General features: G+C 51.1%; 1 protein-coding gene across 5 annotated transcripts in view; it reads left to right on the plus strand.

The window, feature by feature from the left end:
* Positions 1–271: 271 nt before the first annotated feature.
* Positions 272–17,104, plus strand: part of DENND5B (DENN domain containing 5B) — a gene marked incomplete at both ends in the record, with an annotated part of 120,574 nt that continues 103,741 nt past the window's right edge. For all 5 annotated transcript variants that reach the window (XM_084254660.1, XM_084254662.1, XM_084254661.1 and 2 more), the window contains one exon: positions 272–398. In XM_084254660.1, the coding sequence (XP_084110786.1) occupies positions 272–398 (127 nt within the window). The remainder of the gene's footprint in view (positions 399–17,104) is intronic.

Below are 17,104 nucleotides of genomic sequence, written 5' to 3' on the forward strand. Positions count from 1 at the left end.
GGGCCGCGCGCCGCTCAGCTGACCGGCGGGCGCCAGAAGCGGGCTCCCGGCTGGGGCGCAGCGGCGGCGGCGCGGCGGACACCCCCCCCACACACACACACACACACCCGCCCTCCGCGGTCAGGCCGGCCCAGTGCGCGCGCCCGCGCCCGCGCCCGCTGCCCGGCGGAGGAGGAGCCGCTGCTGGCCATGGGCGCGCCGGGGTCGCCGTAGCGCGGAGCCCAGCCGAGCGCACCCGGCGGCGGCCTCCGGGCGGCGGAGCGGCGGCAGCATGAGCGGCGGCGGCGCGGGGCCGGGCCCGGGCTCGGGGTCCTCCTCGGCCGCCTTCCGCTTCGCGCACTACTTCGTGCTGTGCGGGATCGACGCGGACAGCGGGCTGGAGCCTGACGAGCTGGCGGGTAAGGCCGGGGCCGCGCGGGGGTCCCTTCGGGACGCGGGGGCGCTGCGGGCCGCGCGGGGGGCGCTGCGGGCTCGCGCCACTGGGCCCGGCCGCGCGACTCTCCGGGGACCGGCCCAGCGGCGCGGCGAGGACATCGGTCCGGGTCCGGGTGCGGGCGCCGCTGAGCCCGGCGAGGGGTCCTTGTCTGCAGGCGAGGGCGGCCTGGCCCCCGGCCCCAGGGCCTGACCCCCTCTGTCACGCGGCCCTGCGCCGGGACACGACCCCCGCCGCGCGCGCCCTCAGGACCCCCGGGGACGACCCCAACCCTCGCTCCGCCCACAGGCGGCGAGTTGGTGATGAGTCCTGGGCTGGTGGCTCCGGGCTCAGCTCTGTCCCGGGGTCCGTCGCACGCCGCCCCGCTCCCTGGCTCTGCTCTGTCCTGGGGTCCCACGCCCCTTCCTGGTTCTGCTTGGTTCCGGGGTGGTCGCACCTCTCCCCCCGGTGCTGCACTGTCCGACCCCCAGCTCTCTGCGTCCTGCGTCTCCCGCCCCCACCCCAGCTTTGCTCTGTCCTGGGGTAGCACAACCCCCCACCCAGTTCTGCTGCGTCCGGTGTGGCAAACCACCCCCTCCTCGTTCTGCTCCGTCCCAGGGTCTTTCCCCTCCCCCCACCCCTCCTTTCCACCCCACCCCCCAACCCTTTTCTATTGGGTCCGGGGATCGCCCCCACCTCTCCATTCTGCTTAGTCCTGGGATCTCACATTCCACCCTATTCTGCTGGGTCCCGGCCTGCCACCCCTGGCGCCCAGGGAAGTTCTGCCCCAGGTGTGCGCTCCGGCCCCGCAGGTGGACTGAGGTGGAACTGGACCCGCGAGGTGGGGGCTGCAGAGTGCGCCGCGGCCGAGTCACCTTTCCGAGTCCGGACCTTCGGACACCCCGCCCCGCCCCCGCATCGCCTCCTGGCGGCACTGGCCCCAGTTCCAGGAGTGGGATAGTGCCCCTCGTGTTGTGCGCGCTTTGGGGGCGCCCCAGCCTGGGGCTTCGGGGTGTCCGCAGTGCCGGGCTGCGCCTGGGAACCCGCGCTGGGAAGGGGCTGGACTGCCTGGGGGGTAAGGGGTGAGTGCGCAGTGTGGGGAGAAACCACTGATCTCAGTTTTTATGCCTGTCTTTGTGCTGGCCTTCTTGGGGTCGCAGTGTGGGTTTGTTGTTTGTTTTGTTTTTAACGGGAGACAAGTGACATCTACCGCCCGAGCGTTATCTGTGTCAGTGCTGAACAGTTAGGTCACAGCTCCCAGAACAGCTGCCTGGGAGGTGACTGCCTGGCTGGCTGCGCCAGAGTGCATTTTTCTCTCTTCCTTTTCTTGGGGGGAGTTTGGGAAGAATGTATGAAATAATAAACAATAGTAAGCAAAACTGTGGCTTCTTGAGATTCTGCACCCACCATCCCACAGCTTAGCTAAGTGAGTATGTTTCTGCTAAGTCTGCTTCACAGCCAAACGTCTTCCAGAAAATCTAACCATCTAGTTTTGTTTAAAACATTTTTGTGAAAAGGAGAACGGTAGAGTACCAGGCTTTTCTGTGTGGATAATTATGTAATCATGCTATTTCTTCAACTGAGATTTCATGTGCACATTAAGAATGGCTTCTTGAAAAGGTGCGAATCAGGAAAAATGTCTGCTTGTTCTGGAAAGGGGTTGGGAGAGGCTGCTCCTTGGGAATCGGTGAAGGGATCATTTTATTTGTTTCCACAATCCGCTCTTTCCTGAAGGAGTTGGTGGCACCTGGTCCCTGGAGGCCTTCTGTGGGTGGTGACTGATGGGAGGGGAAGCCTATGTTTTTTCTCCTCCAGTTCAGGTCTCTCTGCCCCAGACTCTATACACATAGTGCAGGTGGCTCAGCAGAATCAAAGGGCACAACATCAGCTTTTAAAGCGTGTTACGGAAACACCAGGGCTCCTCTTTTTGCAATACTCTGCGTGAGTGAGGGGGACTGTTGGCACTGCTGCTCCCCATCAGCCTCCGCGTCCTGAGGTGACAGACAGTCTGGCCTGACAGTATTGCAGGATCATTCATTCAGATGAATGTGAACATACTTGTGAACGGCTCCTTGTGTTGCCTGGGTTCTACCCCCAGCTGTGGACCGAGCCGGGAGAAGCCCCTGCCGTCATTCCAGAACCGCATTCCAGTGTGGACAACAGCAGGCGTGCACAGCTAGCCAGATGGTGCTAAGTGCCAGCAGGAAATTAAGCAGCAAAAGGCTGCAAGGGCAGAGCTCCGAAGAGTGATGGGTGGTGGGGTGCAATGGGATATTAAGTGTTTGGGGAAGGTCTCCCTGGTGAGGTGACCTTGGACCAGAGCCCTGAAGAAGGCCAGCCAGCCAGCCAGTGGTCTGGGGGAACAGCTGCTGCGTGGGTGGTCTGGGGGAACAGCACCTGCAGAGCCCGGTGCCAAGTGCCTGGTTGTGCAGGTGTCAGCAAGGCGACTGAGGTTGCCGGAGCCCAGGGAAGGGCAAGCAGTGCTAAGGTGGGGCTGTGTGGGGTCTTAGCCAGTTGTTGGACTGACTATGGGAGAGAAAACTTCTGGATGGTTTTAAGCACTGATGTGCCTTCTGAGAGACCCGCCACGGCTGCCTGGGTAAAGGGAGAGATGGTGGACGCCCCTGCAGGAGTAGGAAGCTTGGGAAGCAGGCTGCCTTTTGACGGTAGGGGCCAGCAGGGGCCGGCAGAACTTGCTGATGAAGGAGCAAAGGTGTCCAGTCGGGAGAGAGATCAGAGGTGACTGGGATTTGTGCCTTAACACTTAGCTGTGTCTGTTACTGAACTAGGAAGACTGGAGGGGAAGATCCATCCATTTGGTCTTGATCCCTTTCAGGGTCCTGTTAAGACATCACTTCTCAGGGGTCTCAAGTAAGGCTTGGGTATAAATTGAAGGCCAAGGAAGTGGGTGACATCTCCCCGGGAGTCAGTATGGGGAGCAGAGAATAGGCTGCAGGACTGAGTGCTGGAGGCAGGGGATGAGGGACGAGAGAAGAGCAAGGAGTGGACAGAGGACAGCAGGGGACCTGCGCGGTGTCCCCAGCTAGCATCCCACCACCACGAGAGTCACCTGTGCTTGGGCTCAGGAAACACGGCTGGCCGGCGAGTTGGGCAAAGGAGCAGAAGATTGTTGCTATTTTGCTGCATTAATTTCACGGTTAATGGTAGTTAAACTTCTCTTTTACTTTTCTGGAGCTCATCTATTTTTGTCACACTGCTTCTTAGCAAGTTATCGACCTGCCTGTAGAAGGTCTCACTTGACTTCTGTGCAACATACTTTCTACCAATTGCTTCACAGGCTTTTCTTTAACACGTGCTTGTTACTAGAATTCACACTTTGCAGGTGGGAGGACACAAATAAAATTTAGGACAGAAACTGTATGGCGAGGAGCCAGTAGACTGAGACCCTCTGACCAAGTTATCATGGTTCTAGGTGATTTCTTTGTATCTACTCCTCCCAAGAAGGCCCAGCTTTACCAGCAAGGGGGAGGACTTCTTTCATCTCAATCAAATGGGTCTTCCAATAAATAAATTTAAATATCTATAAATGAAAATGTATTTTGAAATAGCGGGCCAGGACGTGTCCTGGGCGGCCCTCTTACCACTGGCTGACCTGTTGCTGTTCCTGCTGCCTCCCTCCGCACGGCCTGGCTGCGTGCTGAAGCTCCTCACTGCACCTTAACGACAAACCAAAATTCTTTTATGTGTTAAAGCAGAAATGTTTAAATGAAATGAGGGTTTCCAACTCTGTCCTTTATTGCCTGTGGGAGAGAGGAAGTGAAAACAGAAGCGAGGAGGCCCCGCTGTCAGGAAGGAAAGCAGACTGCACGGTGTAGTTCTCCTGCGTGCCTCTCGTTTCCACCATGACCCAGCCAGAGGGTTCCCGAGGCTTGAATTACAGCGGCAGATCTTTCAGGCACTGGAAAAATGAAGGACTTAATTGGGCCTTTATTTAAGTCACATAAATACGCAAGCTCTCCAAAGAGAAAGGTCTCTGTCCTCTCTTTCACAGCGCCCCCTATGTAGTATGGGGTGTTTAACAGGTGACGAGTGCAGAGTTGACATGTGTCTATGGCAGGTGTGGTGACCAGAGCCTGGTGTCCCTGTGGTAGCAGGAGAGCAGGCCCGTGAAGCTGGGGGTTGACGGGTGACGCCTGCGGTGGCCTTCTCCCTGCTTCCAGTGCTGGTTTGTTTTTTTGTTTTCTTTTTTCTGTTTTTTTTTTTTTTTTGCTGTCGCCCTTCTAGAAGGGCTGGAGGCAAGTGGAGACCCTGGTCAAGTCAAAGTACTGGGTCCCCTCTCTCTCTGGAAGGAGGATGGCTAGAGGAGTCCCCTTGCGTAGGATTTCATAGGTCATTGCTTGGGGCTGGGAAGTCTCAAAAATGTTTTCCTTATAGGATAACAGTAATGGCATTCCCAGATCCAAAAAATAATTTTCCAAATTCTACCAAAGACGACCTTCCTACTTTAGGATCGCAGGGGATATCTCCATAGAATTTACTCAAAACTGACCAGATCAGGTGGCGGTTGTTCTGGGAGGGACGAGATGTCATCCAGTGACAGAGCAGGGCTGGGGGATGAGGCAGAGCTCACAGGGCTGCGGCCTCATGCGGTGTTCCCATGCTGCCAGTAATAGCATTTAACTCACCATGAGAAGCAAGATGGTCCTGACTTGAGCTGGGCAGGGGGTCCAGGCTCCCCTTAGTCCACACGGTGTGGAGTACGTCTTTTGGAAACAGCGACATGGGAGCAGGCTTGGGTGGGTGGTGGCTGCTGGGTCACCACCGCTGGGCGTGCCTCCTTCCCTGGGAGTCTGCAAAGTTCAGCCTGGGACCGGGGCTGGGAGAGGAGCCTCATGGTCTCATGGCTGCAGTAGAGCCACAACTTGATTTTAAAAATCCAATGAGACTAAAACTCTTTTCATGAAATTGGCCCAGTAGTGAGTGCAGCAGACTCCCTGGCATAGCCACAGAGATCGTCCCCACAGGACTCCTGGCCACCTGAAGAGCAGAGAGGATGGCAGGGAAGGGAGTGGAGTGGAGCAAGGGGTTGGGGTGGAGTGGGGCAGAGGCATTTTTGGAGGCCAAGAAACTAGGGGGGCCCTGCACCTTCTGCTGAGTTGTGGCTGTGGCCAGTTCCCAGAACCCATGGTGACCTCCATGCCTCCTTCCACGGCTGGTCCCAGATGCTCCTGCAATGATCCAGATGCCATGTCCTGCTCACACGTCCGTGAAGCTGCATCCGAAAGAAGCCTTGTCCTCTGTGGTGCAGTAGAGACCGCACCTCCATAAAGGACACTGGGGTCCTGTGTCCAGATCCTTAACACTTCTGGCTGATAGTCACCTATATTTTGGTTTTGTTGGAGCCATGACTAGCCCGCTCCCTTGGGCTTAGCGACCTGGCATTAAGTGCCCCCCATGCCAGGCTGTGGCGTGTGCAGGTGGCCCCACCACTAGGTGAGAGTCGGCAAGGAAGCAGCAGCAGTAAAGCGACTGACCTTTACTCAACATTTCCCACACCCAGGCGCTGGGCTACTCTAACTCCTGGGACCTCATTATCGGCACCCTGAGAGGGGGCACTATCCGGAGAGTTTCATTTCCCCACCCCAGTGAGAAACTTGGATTTTGAGCCAGCCCACCCTACCCTCCAAGCCCTTAGTTGCAGCCTGGTGTTGCGGCCTGCAGTGGGCAGAGCCCCAAGCCTGGCCCACAGGTGAGATGATCTTCTTGCCTCTCCACAGGGCCTGCTAGGAAGATCTAACTGGTGCAGATGGGGGTCTTCTGCCTCAGCCCTCCCTCATACTCAGTCCTTTGTGCTGGGTGTTTGTAAAGATAAGACATTAATTACTACATGAATAAAAAACATTTACTATATACATAAATGTAGCACTTTCAACTTCTTTAAAACCTCTTTGCTTTTCTCACTTGATTTTTTTTTTTCTTTAGGTCAAATATTTTATGTTTGCAAACTGTCTTTTTTATCATATTTTTTGTTAACTGAGATAATGTTGGTTTACAGCATTGTATATGATTTGGGGGTACAGGTTCACCCCTTTTCAAATATATGTTACCACACCATACCCACCACCAAAACCCCCATAATCCACCACACACGCCTTTGAGCCCCTTCCTCCATCTGTCCCCCTCCACCAGCTTCCCCCTCAATTCTACAGTCAGATTTCTAGGGTTTTTTTCTTTATATTCCACTTATGGTTGAAATCATCTGGTATTTGTCTTTCTCCTTCTGACTTGTGTCACTTAACATCATCCCCTCCAGTTCCAGCCTTGTTAGAGCAAGTGGCAGGGTTTCATGCTTTTATACAGCTGAGTAGTATTCCACCGTGTGTGGAGGCCACATCGTCCACTCATCTGTCCTTGGGCAATTAGGCTGTTTCCATAACTTGACTGTGTTATAATTTTTAGGAGGGATACGTGATTGCCTCTGAAGCCATTGCTGGCAGGGACACATGTGGCTGGGTGCAGCCAGAAGCCAAGTTCCAGCCCTGGCTACTGTGGGGCAGCTGTGGGCCTTGATATCCCTCTGTCTCCAGGGGTTCGATGAGATGACAGATTTCCCGACATACCACTTTCTCTCCCATGGGCCTGAAATCGTTTTTGAGTGCAAAGACTAAGTATATCAGTTGGTTGGTTTGTTAGCTTTTTAAATAATGCTAACTGCCCCAGCTTGTGGGAATTACTGAGTAATTATAATTTCAGCCACAAAGAAAGGGAAGAAAGTTAATTCATCTGTGTAATTCTCTTTACAGAAAAGGTCTGTTTTTGTGTTTTCTTTTTTTTGTTTTAAAGATTTTATTTATTTATGCAGACAAGAACTGGGGTATAGGCCAGAGGTGCAGCGGGTGAGAGGATTCACCAGAGATAGAGTGGGGAACAGAACGGGCAGACTGACTGAAATCCACTGCTGAGAGGGGCAGAGGGTGAGACAGGGAGACCCACTGCGCTGTGTGGGTCAGCTCCCTGGCTGGGGATCGAACTGATGCTGCAGTGGCTGCAGATTGCTTCATAGTGCTGTGCTTAACCCCTCGCACTATCAGGGAGGTCCCTCTGTAAGAGTTTTCAAGTGTTAGTTCAAAGGCCCTCGGTTATTATCTGTATGAACTCTTGGACTCCCAGGCTCCCAGGGGCCCCGGTTTGAAACGAGCGTGTCAGACCATCTCTGTGAGCCCATGTTCTAGAGTGTGACCTGTAGTTACTGCCAGTTATCCACAAAATGGTGGATGGCCTCGTAGATTGACTTTTTTCCCCACTTAAAATTCTCCAATAGCTGCTGTTGTGTTCAGATTACGATTCAGACTTTACCCTATGTCTTGGTCTATTCAGGCTGCTATACCAGACCAGCATAAACTGGGTGGCTTATCAACTCCAGAGATGGATTCCTCATAATTCTGGAAGCTGCAAGTCTGAGGTCAGGCTGCAGCGGGTGTCTGGAGGACCACCTTCGGGGTTCACACATGGTCTCTTTGTGTCCTTGCGTGAAGGAAGGGGCAAGGGAGCTCTCAGGGTCTCCTCTATGAGGGCACCAATCCTGTCCCTGAGGGCCCCTCCCTCATGACCTGTTCCCCTCCCGAAGGCCCCACTTCCAAACATCATCACACCGGGGTTAGGTTTTCAGCGTAAGAGTTTTTCCACAGTAAAGAATGCATACTCATTGCAGTAATACAAGGTAATGAAGAAGAGCCTGGCATTTTCATTCAACATATGAATTTAGGGGACATAAACCAGTTGTGGCACCCTGGTTTGTGAAGCTCCTCATGGTCTGGTGTCTGCCTGCCTTCCCAGCTTTTCCCAGCAGTGAGACTGGTTTCCTCGAAGGTCCCTAAACACAGCAAACTCCTTGTCTCATGGCCATTTTGTCTTCTGTTCTCTCCCTGGAATCTCCTTCCCCTAGACTGGAATGGAAATGAGAGAAATTTTCAATTTTCAGTGTCTTAGAGGCCACATTTGAAAAGGTAAATAGAAACAGGTGATTTTTTTCATGGTACATTTTATTTAACCCCATATACCTATGATATTATTTTATTTTAAGATTTTTATTTATTTATGCATACAAGAGGTGGGGTACAGGCCAGAGATGTGGGGGGTGACAGGATTCACCGGAGACAGAGTGGGGAACAGAACAGGCAGATGACTGAAGTACACTGCTGAGGGGAGCAGCGGGAGAGTCAGGAGAGGTCTGCTGTGCCATGTGGGTTGCTCCCTGGCTGGCCGGGGATTGAACTTGTGCTGCAGAGGCTGTGTATTGCTTCATAGTGCAGTGCTTAACCCCTTGTGGGTTAACCAGGGAGGCCCCTAGGATATTATTTTAACATAAAAATTACTAATGAGGTATTTCACATTCTTTTTTCTTACTAAACCTTCAAAAGCCAGGGTATATCTCACACTCGCAGCCCATCTCCACTCTGGTGGCCACATGCAACTGTATGGCCCAGTGGGCATTGCACCCTGCCTGCCTCTGTAAGGTGGGCTGTGGCTTCCCATTCAGCAGTGTCCCCTCCTCAGAAGACCATCTGTCCAGCCCTTTGCTGGCCTGTCCCCCATTGTGGCCGGACACCTGCTTCTTAGTCCTCCAGCCCAGCCTGGTACCTGACAGCACCTTGCAAAAGCTATTTGTTACAATTTTTTTTTTTTTAGTTCCGACATGTTTATTTAAAATTCTGTCATGTCAGCTGAGTGTTTTCCCCAATTCAGGGCACAGAACCTTTCGCAGGCTTCAGTCTTGCTCGGGTGCCCCCTGAGCAGTGGCCACTGCTGTCTGTGGCCCCCTCTGGTCCTTTGGCCACTCCTACGGCTTGTTCTCTGTGAACCCTTGTCACTTCAGCCTCTGCTTCCCCTCGGCCACCATGTCAGCAAGAGTCATGGGGTGGCCCTCCAGCTCTTGACTGCATGGTGGGTGCAGTCCCTTTTTGTGTCGTGACTTTTTCTTTAAATATTTATTTCATTTATTTATGCATACAAGAGTTGGGGCGCAGGCCAGAGGTGCAGGTGAGTGTGTGTGTGAGAGAGGATTCACTAGAGACAGAGTGGGGAGTGGAACAGGCTGATCTACTGAAATACACTGCTGAGGGGAGCAGCGGGTGAGACAGGAGAGATCTGCCAAGCCATGTGGCTCAGCTCCCTGGGCGGAGATCCAACTCATGCCACAGTGGCTGCCTACAGCTTCATAGTGCTGAGACTTAACCCCTGTGCCACCAGGGAGATCCTCGTGTCATTACTTTTTGATGTCAGACTTTCCCCCTTCAGTCACTGCCTTTCTGGTGATTCTTGTACAGCCAGAGCCTAAAATAGGGCCTGGTCCATAATAGGGACTCACACAGATTGTTTGAATAATTGTGTGGCTAATTTGAGGTAGATGAAAATACAACTTTTCCTTTTGTTGCTGCCAATAGCAGTTAGCATATTGATTTGTATGAGGGAGGGCCTTTTAAGCTCTGGAAACAAAGCTAGGGTTTCTTTCAAGATTAGAAGCTTGAATTGATGAAAAAGAAATGTGAATGAATGATTTTTAGAAAGTTATCTGTCATCTTTGTGGAGAACTACCAAAATTACTTCGGTCTATAACATTTATTGCCCTACCCCATCCTGCTTGAAATAAGCCATCATAAATAAAATTAATAACCTTTTGGGCCTCCCTGGTGGTGCAAGGGGTTGAGATGCAACCTATGAGGCTATTTGTAGCTACTGCAGCACGAGTTTGAGCCCCAGCCAGGGAGCTACCCACATGGTGCGGCAGACCTCTCCTGTCGCCCCCGCTGCTCCTCTCAGCACTGTATTTTGGTCCTCCCGCCTGTTCTGTACCCCACTCTGTCTCTGGTGAACCCTCTTACCCCCCACAGCTCTGGCCTGTTCCCCAGTTCTTGTATGCATAAATAGATAAATCTTTTAAAAAATTAATAACCTTTTTTTTTTTTTACCAGCTTTATACAAGTAAGCATGTAGATATCAGAGAGGCTTTTGTTTTTTTAAAGCAAAGACCATGTCTTTTTATTTGTAAACAAGAACCAAGTGGTGGACACAGAAGTGGCGAGTGGTGTTTATGGCTCTTCAGAATGTGGTTGTCTGGAAGGGCACAGGGTCCAGTGGTGGCTCCAGCGGAAAAGCCTGGGAAACCACAGCCACAGCTCCCTTTTCAGGAGCGTGGTCAGCCGGGGCGGTTCTCTTCGTTTCTGTGAAGTCCAATCCTTTATGCATTTTCCCTTTCTCTTTAACGTGCCTATGGACTTTTCGAGATGGTGCTGTGCAGTCACCTCTTAGCAACAGACCCTCAAAACGTCCAGTATGAGTCCTCCCTTTCACGCTACTTTTCAGACACTGCTGGGATGCTGGCCCAGGGCGAGTGGGTGAGACCTGAGGTCTTGGGGCCTGAACCTGCCCCTTGCCAGGCCACCGGAGAGATGGGAAGGACATGGAACCCTGATTTCTCAGGCGTCCCTGCCTGTCCCAAGGGTCCATGACTGTCACTAACGTCATTCGATGTTGAACATTGCGGTTATTTTAATTAACAGGCATCTTGAGTTAACACCTTTCCTTTTTCTTTTATTACCTTGTGCACATCATCAGTGTGGAAAACAGATTTTGAAATAATGCTTTTTTTTTTTTTAAATATTTTTTATTTATTTATACAAGCACTGGGTACAGTCAGAAGCATGGGAGGGTGAGAGAATTCACCAGAGCCAGAGCCGGGAGCAGAGCAGGCAGAAGGACCGAAGTACACTGCTGAGGGGAGCAGCGGGCAGAAGGAGAGGTCTGCGCGCCATGTGGGACCCTCCTCCAGTGGCCAGGGAGCAGCCGGGGATCGAACCAGCACTGCAGAGGCTGCAGGCAGCTTCGCAACCCAGGGCTCAACCGCTGCGCCACCCGGGAGGCCCGAAATAATGCTTTTTTTAACTGACTTTTGAAGACATGGGTGAGCACCGTTAAGTCAGAAGTGGCCTCTGGCCATCACCGCATGTGATGAAGCCGTGGAAATCGCTGAGCTGCTGGTGGAGATTTATCCCCTTGCCCCTCCTTTCTATCCCTTTGACCCTTTCTCCCTTTTAACCTCAGAAACCTCATGTCCTTTATTAGTTGCTGCTGCTATTTTTAGAAGTAGTTTAATTTGTAGAATCATCCGCTGTATAAATGTCTAATATGTGCTTGTCTTTGTCCTTCTGACTTGCTTTCTGACACATCATTCCCTTAAGGCTCCTTCCATCTTGCTGCAAATGGTAGCGTGTCACCTTTCCTTGTAGCTGCGTGGTCCACGGTGTGGGCTGACCACTTTTCCTGATTGAGTCTTCTTCCGGCGGGTGCTTAGCTTATTTCCACTGCAACATGTTTGTGGGCCAGCCCTATGTGAGCTGGGTTGCAGCGATTGTCGCAGTTGTGGGGTGTCAACAATGCAAGCTTTTATCTTTTTAAAGGCTTATTTTTATTTATTTATTCATACAAAGAACTCCTAGAGGTGGGAGGGGTGAGAGGATTCGCCAGAGTGGGGAGCAGAACAGGTGGATCTACTGAAATCCACTGCTGAGGGGAGCAGCAGGTAAGACAGGAGCGGTCTGCTGTGCCATGTGGGTCAGCTCCCTGGTTGGGCGTCAAACTCAGGCCGAAGTGGCTGGTGCTAGCTTGATAACGCTGAGAGTTTAACCCTTGCACCACCAGGGAGGCCCAACAATGCAAGGTTTTAAATGAACGGCATGGAGTCAAGGCCCCTGCTACTGACGCTTTTCTCACCCAGGTCCATTCCTGTGTTCTCTTATCAGCTGCAAGAGAAAGAGGTGGTGTTGTAGCACCTTGCCAACACAGGTGCACAGCCCACATGGGTGGGCCCCATGGTCACAGGTGCACAGCCTACACAGGTGGGCCCCCTGGCCAGTTCTGCTGCTGAACTGCTCCAGTAGGTGGGCTGGGAGTTATCCCCACATATTCCATAGTCTCTCGGGAATATCATTGCAGACTCCATCTAATTCACTTCCTTTCCCTGAAGATTTTGTAAAGATTTTGTTCAAAACATACCATGGGAGTATGTTTCTCAACATAAGCTGATCTGGATTGTTTTCTAAATTATGAGACATGTGGATGGTGTCTTGGAAAGAGCCTCAAACTATAGAGTGCAATAAAAATATGAGCTGGAATTATAATTTCAGAGTTGTCAACTCTGCTTTGTGAGGGCTTGTATGGTGAATTCTCAGATACAGCTGTGGGCCTCTAGGTTTTTAACTGTGAAACAACTCAGCTTAAAGAAATTTTGAAAGTGTCTCTTTTCTAGGCTGCAGATGCCTTGAGATAAAAACCCACCTGCTCTGAGTGGGTTTCACCTGTCCATGGCCAGAGAATCCAGGTGTTTCTGTTTTGAAGTTCAGGGTCCTCGCCCATACCCGTCTTCCCCTTTTCTGGTATAACACACTCTGACTGTCATTTGTCCTATTGTTTGACGAGACAGTCCTGGGGAAGTCATCCCTCAAATCAGTGAGTGTTGTTTTTAGATTCCATGTTTGAGTGAAATCACCTGGAGTTTGCTGTTCTCCTGACTGATTCACTTATCATCATTCCCCTCTGGTTCCATCCATGCTAGCACAGATGACGAGGGTTCATCCTTTTTATCGCTGAGTAGTATTCCATTGTTTATCATATCTTCCTCATCCACCATCTGTGCTTGGGCACTTAGGTTGTTTCTGTAACTTGGCTGCTGTGAATTGTGCTGCAGTGAACAGAGGAGTCCAGCCATCCCTTCAGATTAGTGTTTTTTATATTAAAGAATAGTCTCTGAGCAAATATTTCCAGTGTCATTAAATCCTCAGTAGAGATATTCTGCCGTGTCACTAAGTTGTAGGGTAAATGATTTTCAGGCTTTTCTGCCCTCCCACCATTAGGATTGGTGATGGATCCTTGTGGTCCTGAATGCATGCCTGATGATGGGCACCTGGAGTGGGGTGTGGGCATGTGTAAGTGGGTACACCTGGGCTGAGAGACTGAGCTTATAAGGGCAGTGTCACGGGGATGCCAGCAGAACCACGAGAGAAGCAGAGAGAATGCTAGAGAATGCTGGAGACCCCAGAAAGAATGAAGACTTGCTGGCAGGCCTCCCAGCCCCCCAGCACCCCTACCTGCTGTGTACCTGGTAAATCTCAATACAAGCCTGCAAAGGCCACTGAGGGCTCCAGGACTTCTTCATTACCCGGTCTGCTCGGATCATAGAAAACCTGCACTGTTGCCCATTCCTGCCCCTACAAAGTCCTCCATTGCTTCATCCCCAGCAGAAACACAGTTACTAGTTTCCTATAGTTTCCTATGCTTTTCGGGCTGTTTCTTTTTCTTTTCTTTTTTTTTTTGTATAGAGGCATGCTTTATTTATTTGTTTGCTGGTCTGTTTGTTTGTTTTGTCTATACATGCACTGGGTACAGTCAGAAGCGCGGGAGGGTGAGAGAATTCACCAGAGCCAGAGCGGGGAGCAGAGCAGGCAGAAGGACCGAAGTACACTGCTGAGGGGAGCAGCGGGCGGCAGGAGAGGTCTGCGCGCCATGTGGGACCCTCCTTCAGTGGCCGGGGAGCAGCCGGGGATCGAACCGGCGCCGCAGAGGCCGCGGGCAGCTTCGCAACCCAGCGCTCAACCGCTGCGCCACCGGGGAGGCCCTTTTCGGGCTGTTTCTAACATCCTTTCTGGGCCCTTCCTTTTTCTTCTCAATGTCATCTGAGAAAAACGGACAATCTTCTGGAGCAGAAGTGTTGTTTCTGTACATTAGACTTACATCTTTTTTGAGGGAGGTGGAGTGAAGTAGTAGGGAGCAACTGTCTCCTCCGCCATGATCCCTGGGTGGTATTGTGGGGAGCGGGTATGGGGAGGCCCCCGCCAACAAGAGGGTGACTTCCCAGTGGGGTGAGAGTAGGTGCCCAGGACTGTGACCTGCCTCTAGGACCATAGTGGCTTGTGTGGTTGTCCAGGTTAACTCTCTCTCCTCGGACAGTTTAACCCTAAACCCTTTAAGGAAATCTGAATGGCTGGAGTAACAAGTTAACAGGTTGTTGAAGGAGGTTTCCCAAATCCTGTCGCAAGTGTGTTCTTAATAAACAAACTTTTGTCTGGATTTCAAGATGTTCTGGCTCAGCTCCAGGGAAGTGAGCAGCTCCTTCCTGACTCCCCTGGCTTTGTGCCATTGTTCTCAAGAACAATGAGTGTAAGTTCACAGTTTATTAAAACACAGGCCCAGGCTCCTTCCAGGCAGTTATGCCAAACTGCCTCTTCTGTTTAGCTCTTCTCACTCCTGTCTGGCCTCCACTTATTTTTCCATAGGCAGCCCTGACAATAATTTTATTTTAAACATGATTTTAAACAAATGCATGACAGCGAGGGTGCTCCCACCTCACAATGGAGGAGCAGGTAGGAACCTCCATGAGTCCTTGTCCCAGGTGGGAGGTCCAGGGACAGAGGTTAAAGGGAGAGTGAGTAGAGGGTAGTGGGGGTCTAAAATTGAAACCAAATCGCTGCTCCAAATCCCTCTTTTCCTGATTTCATCCACTTTGCTGACACCCGGTGTTCTAATTGTGAGAGACAGTACAGGGAGATGCAGGCCGGCTTGGAGCCCCAGCCTGCAGCGCCCCCCAGCATAGGTGCTGAGGAGGGAGGTTGCCTCCTGCCTGGAGGTTGAGACTCCCCTGCACTCTTCACAGAAGGACATCTCTGCTCGGGGGGGGGGGGGGGGGGGGGGGGGGGGGGGCGGACGGATGGGATACAGCGTTCTCTGAATGTGGCCATGAGGTGCACAGTCCTGTCAGGTGCGCTGGTAGCGGTGCGAGGGGCAGACGCCTGATGGGAAGCGGGACTTACCCACTCCTCTAGCACTTACTCCAGTGGGGGGGTCAGGTGACAGTATCGCCAGCACTGGTGAGACTGAGATGGGGAAGGACAGGAATCACTTCTGACCTTCCTTGCTCTTAACAGTACATTCTCTTGTGAAATTCAGACTCTCCTTGGGACAGAGCAACATGTACATGCTGTGTTGTTTTGGTGAACACAGCTGAGTAGCGCTTGTCCGCTGGCTCTGCTCTGTGTGGGAACTGTTTTGCGCCCGGTTCCCGACCCCTGCCTTTTGACCCCGCGCTTTGTGGTGAGATTACTGGCCTTTGAGCTGTTTTCTGCTCTGCCCAGCCCAGGACTATTCACACAGCAGGGAAGCTTTAAGCCCCCTTAAACATGTTCTTAGAGCCATCAGATTTAACGCTGGCCATGAGTTTTGTAAATATTTTTTTTCTAAAAACTTTTTTTTTCTTAACACTGACTGGAGTAGTGATATATTTAATAGGAACTTGAAAGTTTTGTGGTTGTATGTATGACTGTAAAATGTTCTTTGAGTAAAATGTTCTTAGAAAGTTTCGTAAATTGATGTTACTTAGTTAGGGAGAGACTGAAAACTTTCCAGGGAAGGAACTCCAGGGAGGCCTAGCTCTCTGCTCCCCATTGCTATGTCTAGGCAATAAGTTGACATTCAGGGGGCGCCCTGCAGGAGCAGCACCTGCTTTTGCTCCTGCTGTTGTCAGAGAGCTGAGGCTGCCACCTGCAGCACCATCCTTGCTGCCCAGAGTCCTGTGGTGGAGTTGGCACTTCATGGCTGTCCCAAGAGTCCAGCCCATCTTGTAGGTAGTTCATGGGAGTTTTATTTTTTTGAGGGGTGGGGATGCAGAGGGTAAAATTAGTGTCAAACATAAAGGTTTGGGGACTACAGGTATGTTATTACTGTTTTGCCCACTGTCTTCAAGTTCATCCACAAAACTAAGCATTTGCTCTGTTTAGGCATTTCTGTGGGACTTTCTGAGGAAGGATTTATAATCATGAAGCTCCAGGACTTCAGTTTACGGGGCACTTTTGCTGCTTCTGAATATCCCACCAGGAGCGAGGATAAATGAAATAACTGCTTTGAAATAATAAAAGGCAATAAGTGCAATTTTTAAAAATTGTGACTTTTAAATTATAAAAGTAACACATGCTTAGTTTGAAAACTAAAGTTAAGGACTGCAATAAAGAAAATGGAAACCAGTGATCATCCCAGAGGCATGGAATTTCAAACACAAATAGTAGTTTTGTTTTCTGGTTACTAATTCAGAACAGCAGTCATGCACTGAGGTGGGCATAATGAGTAGAGCAGTAACCTGAGACACACAGAGGGTTTCTGTCTTGGGTCATTGTCACTGATTTAGTATGTGACATCTGTGACGACCTCCATAAAAAGCTGTTGATTAGGAGAGTGGATGCAAGAGCACAATGGAGTTGTCCAGGAGGGGTAAAAATTAAAGCCTGTATATAGCAGTCTTTGTTCTTGATGTTCTGATGGTGTTGAAAACTACTCCCAGGTTTGCTGTGTGTATTTTAAAGTTTCACTATTCTTTCTTTTGTTGCTAATTCTGGGCTCTTGTTCAGAAGGGCAATGCTCTATATGTGCATGTGTTTTTCTTTGCTGTTCTCTATATCTACTATCATCTCCCTTAATGTTTGCATTGCTTGATCCTGCCTTCAGGTGGAGTCTGTCAGATGGTTCTTTATGTTACTGCTTTGAGGAGGTGGTGGTGCCATCCTTTACTGCCTCAAGCATTGTGAAAATTATGTCCTTACCACATATTTCATCTACCATCTCATAGAATTCATGTTGTCTAACATTTATTGACAGCAGTAAACTTGTATTACCTAAAAAGTACCCCTTAAG

This window comes from Talpa europaea, assembly GCF_964194135.1.
Source record: "Talpa europaea genome assembly, chromosome: 15".
Taxonomy (NCBI): domain Eukaryota; kingdom Metazoa; phylum Chordata; class Mammalia; order Eulipotyphla; family Talpidae; genus Talpa; species Talpa europaea.